The 6,257-nt window shown below is 42.6% G+C and overlaps 1 protein-coding gene across 1 annotated transcript; it reads left to right on the top strand.

Annotated features, from left to right (window-relative positions):
* Window positions 1-1,070, top strand: LOC134360848 (small ribosomal subunit protein eS24-like). The gene is made up of 3 exons (XM_063075697.1): window positions 1-321; window positions 557-560; window positions 1,006-1,070. Exons 1-3 carry the CDS (start codon window positions 1-3, stop codon window positions 1,068-1,070), a joined length of 390 nt encoding a protein of 129 aa, XP_062931767.1.
* Window positions 1,071-6,257: the final 5,187 nt, after the last annotated feature.

The raw sequence follows: 6,257 nt of genomic DNA, 5'->3' as shown, positions 1-6,257 counted from the left end.
ATGAACGACACAGTAACTATCCAGACCAGGAAGTTCGTGACCAATTGGCTAATTCAGAGGAAACGAATGGTCATTAATGTCCTTCACTCTGGGAAGGCAATAGAACCTAAGACGGAAATTCAGGAAAAACTAGCCAAAATGTACAAGCCCACACCAGATGTCATCTTTGTATTTGAATTCAGAACCCATTTTAGTGGTGGCAAGGCAACTGGCTTTGGCATGATTTACAATTCATTGCATTATGCAAAGAAAAATGAACCCAAACACAGATGTGCAAGACATGGCCTGTATGAGAAAAAGACCTCAAGAAAGCAGCAAAAGGTGCCACAGGGCCCTCCTGGGGACCTGAGGCATGAAGCCAGGGACCAGACCTCCTCCCACAACCAGGCACACCACCATTGCCACCATCAACTAGGTAAGTAGTATGCCAAAAACATCACCTCTATGTGGGTGGCCCACCACAGCCACCACAATAACCATGGCTGCCATGAAAGCAGCTAGACGCCACAACCACTGTGCAGATGGTCTGCCAGCCACTGGAGTGCATTGACACAAGGAGAGTCACCAGCAGAGACCAAAGAAAAGGATGTCTCTCTCCACAAAGCCCATTCCAGAGTGACAGAAGAAGCATCTGCTCTACAATTATATTGGGGGAACTGAACACACCTCTCAGCATTGGACAGATCATCTAGGCAACAAATCAACAGAGTAACCATTACTCTTTCAGAAGGAGAGAAGAAATATAGGGTAATTAGAGGGGGGGGGAGGGAGAGGGGGTTGGGGAGAGATTGGACAAGGACGATAAAGAATAAGTATAATTTGTAACAATATATATGCTAGTAATATTGATCAACATATGTCAACATTAAACCCCCAAAATATGTATAATCAATTATGATTCAATATGATTTGATCAACATGTCAATGTTGAACTCCAAAAATTTGTATAATCAATTATGATTAAATAAAAATTTTTTTAAAAAAGAGCAGAGAAAGGGACACAAGAAGAGAATGAAGAACGGCAGGTGACTGCAAAGGCCAATGTCAGTGCTGGTAAAAAGCAGGAGTAAAGATTCTGCAGTGACTTTATCTTTGGTGACTATGCAGATTTCTCACAAGAGGATTAATAAACTATAAAACCTATAAAAAAGAAAATAATAGTTAAAACACATAAACATGCAAATATATATGTATATAACTATGTATTTATAGTTAAAACATAAAGACTGTGTGTGTGTGTGCATGTGCACGCGCATGTGCAAAATTTTATAGCAATGCTTTGTTGTTGCCGTCCCATTTTATAGATGGGGGAAACCGAAATGGAGAGAGCTTAAGTGACTTGCCCAAGGTCACACATCTCACAAGTAGGTATGTAAGTAAAATCAGGATTCAAACTGAGGGAGTTTGGCTCCAGAGCCACAGCCTTTACCATTTTGATATACAGCCTCTCAAAAGGAGAGCGCCAGGCTCGAGAAGAGAAGCATCTGAAGAGTGGTATAGAACAAGGCCGACAGTACAGGATCTGGAGTATCAGACGGATGTGAGTTCAAATCCTGGTCTTGACCCTTATTAGCTGGGAGGCCTTGGGCTCCTTATTCAATCTAAAGCTAGTTTTCTCAGCTAATGGCCATGGTGGTCCCCACATGTCAAGAGAGGCTATGTTGGCAGTTAGCTCACTGGCTGAGCATGGTGCTGACAACACCAAGCCAAGAGTTAAGATCCCCTTACTGGTCCTCTTTAAGAGAGGCTATGTTTGGATCTGAGAACTAGCCCAGGGACACACAGGCACAACAGCAGCAGCTCTAAGCCAATTCATCTTATCTAGTCTTCTCTGTCCCCTAACATCTTTCTCAAATTGCCCATTTCAGGGATCCAGGTAGGCTTCTGCTCACCTGCAAGACCATGCTGCCATCCTTGATGGTCTGTGTCAAAGTGGGTAAAGCAGGAACAGCAATTGGAGAAGTCACAGAACAAAAGAAGTTGGGGAAAATGTTCAAGATCCAGGCATAATACTGGATTGTCCACTAGGTGGAGCCACATTTCTGCATTCAGAGGTTCCCAAGTTTTTCCTAGTGACCATGGATCTGGCTCATAAGTGATGGATTGAGAAGTTTCACTCATTCACTCATCCATCCATTCATTCAGTAAATATTTACTGAGAACCTACTTTGTGCCAGGCATGGAGGTACGACAATACTTATGAATACTGTAATTATAATCTGCTTCTGTAATGAATCTCATAGCCATGCAACAACTACATCGTTCTAACCTTAAGAGTCCAGAGATGTCATCATTCCTCCATTCCTTCTGCAAATGTTTATGTGGCATGAATTCTCTACTAGACCCTGGGAATGCTAAGATGGATAAGACACAGTCTATGTAGTGGAGAAGACAAACATGTGGCCAGTGTCCACTCAGCCTGACCTGTGTGGTGATTGACATTTGCCAATGCATGGCTGGAGGAGCCCAGAAACCATGCTCAGGATCCTTTCAATTAAATTCCAGTCCTTTCTCCTCTGGCATCATGAAGGGGGTGGGATTAAAAACCTTGCCCAACCCATCCTTCCTCTGCTTCTTGTGAACAACTTGGTTCATTTCCCTGTCCTTTCAGAAAGCTCTGTTAACGCCGTCAAGGTGGGGTTTGGGAAGGCAAGGATGTCATTGTATCTGGGGTTTTGGTGAAAGCCTTCACCCTTCCCTGGGCATGCATTTCTATCTTCCTTCCAAAAGAGGCTGCATGGGTGGGGAAGGAACCATGCAGGACTGAAGTTGGAAAACCCAGACTCCGTCCCCCATCTTGATATTTATGAGTGGTCTTAGATCAGTTACTTCCTTTTTCTGGGCCTCAGACTTCTCATCTATGGTAGATTAAATATAGCCACAAATTCGTTACAGACCCTCCCATCAGGGGATGGCATCTTTCCCCACTTTCCTCGATCCCACAGCCAGCCAACACGTTAGTCCAAGTCAACATAATCTCTCCCTAGATTACTGCAGTAGCCTCCTCCTAGTTCTCCCCATATTCATTCCCTTCCTGGCTGCCATACATTCTACACACAGGTGCTCGAATGTCCTGAAACATAAGTCAGATCATGTCATTGATCATCCTGTGCCCCTGCTCACAGCCCCATGCCTTTCCCTACCACCAACAGCAAGACTGCACTATCTGGCTCCCAGTCACCCCTCTGCCCTCCTTCCTTCTTGTTCACATTGCTACAGCCCTGCATATGGGATTGTAACCCTGGTACCACACACCTGGTCATCTGGAGAAAGATTGGAGCAGAAAACGAAGGTAGAAGTTGAGTTGGAAAGTATGAGATTGAAACTTCACTTTAAGATAAACACTGAAGTGAAAAATAAAGTTTTGTTTTTGTTCACCTAATTTTGTAACTGGAAAATCTGTTCATGGTATAAGCACTTAGTAACTAGTAGTTATTATTATTCCTTCACCTCCTTATTGGCTAATATTGTAGAGTCAGTTAGAGGAGGGGCAAGAAACAACCTAGTATTACAGGGGAGGAGGATACAACAGACTTCGCTTCCTTCCCAGCACTCAAGGCCAATTAGAAATAATGTCTATGAGCCTAAATACATATGGCACTGAGCTAGAGGGTGTAACAAGAGCCTGGCATGGGCCTGGGTTCAATCCTCTGGGACCTTTAACTCTAAGAATAGCCAACATGGCACTAAGTTCATTTTTTTCTGGCCTCTAGCAAAGAGACTTTTCTGAATTAAAATGCTCATCAGTTCCCAAGAATCAAGCTTAGAAACAGAACTACTTAAGCTCTATCTCTTTCAGTTCTTGTTATAAGGAACTAATAACGCCAGCTGCAGTTGGGTTTTCATTTTTAAAGTCAATTCACAGCTTGGGCTGAAATGGCAGAATGTCAGAAATAATTTCAGCAAAAGAGGGTAAGTTTAGCAGGCCCAAAATAACCAGAGTCCTAGCCCACCTTCTATTCTTTAATTTATTCATTCATTTAACAAATACAAAGGTACTTCAAAAAGTTCAGGGAAAGATTTGTATTGTCTTTTAATTCTATTTTTCCACGAACTTCTTAAAGTACCCTCATATTTATCAAACTCCCACTCTGCACCAGGCACTGTGCTGGGTACAGCAGCAAATCAGACAGGAACTGGGCCATAAGGGAGCAGCAGCTGGCTCATAAGAGGAAAACCCCAGAGGAAACAGACCCAGAGTCAAATACTCAAACACAAGCCCACTACTGTATAACAGGTGAGCCCACCTGACCAAGCCTAGCCAGATGTTAATAAATGAGCATCTAATAATAAATCAGTTCATGTGCTCTATTCTAAACATGGCACAAGTTCTCACCTGCTTATTAGTATTGCTGCATTAAAAAATGACCTCAAAATTTATGGTAAAATGGTAAATTTTATGTCCTGTATATTTTACCATAATAAAAAAAAGGGAAAGATAAAAAAGAAACCTACTGATTTTAAAACAACCATTTTACTAAGCTCACGGGGTCAGAACTTTGCACAGTACACAGTGGGGAGGTCTTGTCTCTGCTCCACAGTGCCTGGGTCTCAGCTGGGAAAACTCAAAGAATGGGGGGTAATCAATGTCTGGGATCTGAAGGCTCTTTCATTTACACATCTGGATTAACTCGAAAACTAGGACTGTCTACTGGAACACTCACAAGTGGCCTCTCCATGTGGTTTGGCTTCCTCATAGCAGGGTGGCCTCAGGGTAGTCAAACTTTTTGTGGTAGCTCAGGGCTCCAAACATGAATGTTCCAGAGGGAAAAAAAAGAAAGAAAGAAGAAAGCAAAACCTGCATCCCATTTATCACCTAACCTTGGAAATGTCACTTCTGTAATACTCTACTGGTCAAAGCAGTCAACAAGCCTACCCAGATTCAAGGGTGGGGGTAGGTAGAATGAGACTCCATGTTTTGATAGAGTAGCAAGATCACGTTGTAGAAAAACATATGTACAGGAAGATATTGTTGCAGTCATCTTTGAAATACACAGTCTGCCATACTACCTTTCTAAATGGACCAAAAGCAAAGAAATCACAGAAGAATCAATTTAGAGAAAGAGAGCATTGGGAGAGGATTTACTGAACATATAATCTGCCTACCCAACCAATGAGCAATCTACTCCTGAGAGGATCCCTCCTCAGGCTGGTAGGGTGCCAAGGGTATTAGGCTGGGTATAGAGAGTTGATGACAGAACTAGTAGAAGTTCTATCAACTTCTAACATGTCTACGATCTCAGGGTGGTAAGGCATTTCATCACTGGGACCTCTAATTTGCTCATCTTTAAAATGGAGGTAGTTCTTGATCGTGTTTTATAAGTGTTGTGAGAACCAAGTAAAACACTGTATGTGAAGACAAAATTGTAGCAAAAAGCCCACAAATTGATCCCACAGGTGAACATCCCCTTTTTCACAAGGAACGTGGGGAGGACTATATACTGCCAGATTACCTTTGCCACCACTTTTCCTCCAGAGCAGCCACTCTCCTGTTCCTTTTGCTTGCTTGTCTCAGAAGCAGGATAGACACATCGAAGATCAGAGAGGGCAAATGACCCAGACAGGGTCACTCGACCAAGAAAGAGATCAAACCTCAGATCTTTCTGGGATGCTTGTTTAAGACATTCCATTCTGAAGTCCCCCTGCCACTGACGGTTTCTAATAGATGACTCTGACCTTAGCTGAGAAGCATAACATAGATAATAGCCAGGAATCTGGAGTCACACCGCCTGGGTTCATATGCTAGCTACACCACTTACCAGCGGTGTGGCCTTGGGAAAGATCACTGATGTTTCCTCATGTGTAAAACAGAGATAAGACCTCTAGTAACCAAGTTCACATAAGGCACTTAAAAATAACGGTGCCTCCAACGGAACAGGCACTTCGGTAATGCTACAAATCACTACCGTATACTTAGTATTTAATAGGTGTGAAATGTTTTAAGGTGAGGAAGTAACATTCAAGAATGTAATGAAATATAACGGCAGAATCTCCTTGAAACGACAGATTCATTTAGGAGAAAGCTTTAAAACAAAACAAAAATAAACCCACAAACCTCTACCATCTGTCAGCTTGAAGTCTATGGAACTGCAAGCAAAATAAAGATTGGTGGAACTTTGCCTCTGACTGACCCAACAGTTCCGTTTTACTTATTATTTACTTACTATTGGTTTATTTATTTATACACTCATTCATTCACTCATGCCTCCACGAAGCCCGCAGGCACCGGGACAACACCCAAAGCCTCTTCCTCCCTC

This window comes from Cynocephalus volans, chromosome 12 (genome assembly GCF_027409185.1).
Source record: "Cynocephalus volans isolate mCynVol1 chromosome 12, mCynVol1.pri, whole genome shotgun sequence".
NCBI lineage: Eukaryota > Metazoa > Chordata > Mammalia > Dermoptera > Cynocephalidae > Cynocephalus > Cynocephalus volans.
The sequence above is the reverse complement of the archived record's forward strand: the minus strand, read 5'-3'. Positions and strand labels throughout refer to the sequence as shown.

Coding starts and splice junctions, on each gene's coding strand:
- LOC134360848 (XM_063075697.1), top strand. CDS start 1: ATGAACGACACAGTAACTATCCAGACCAGGAAGTTCGTGACCAATTGG.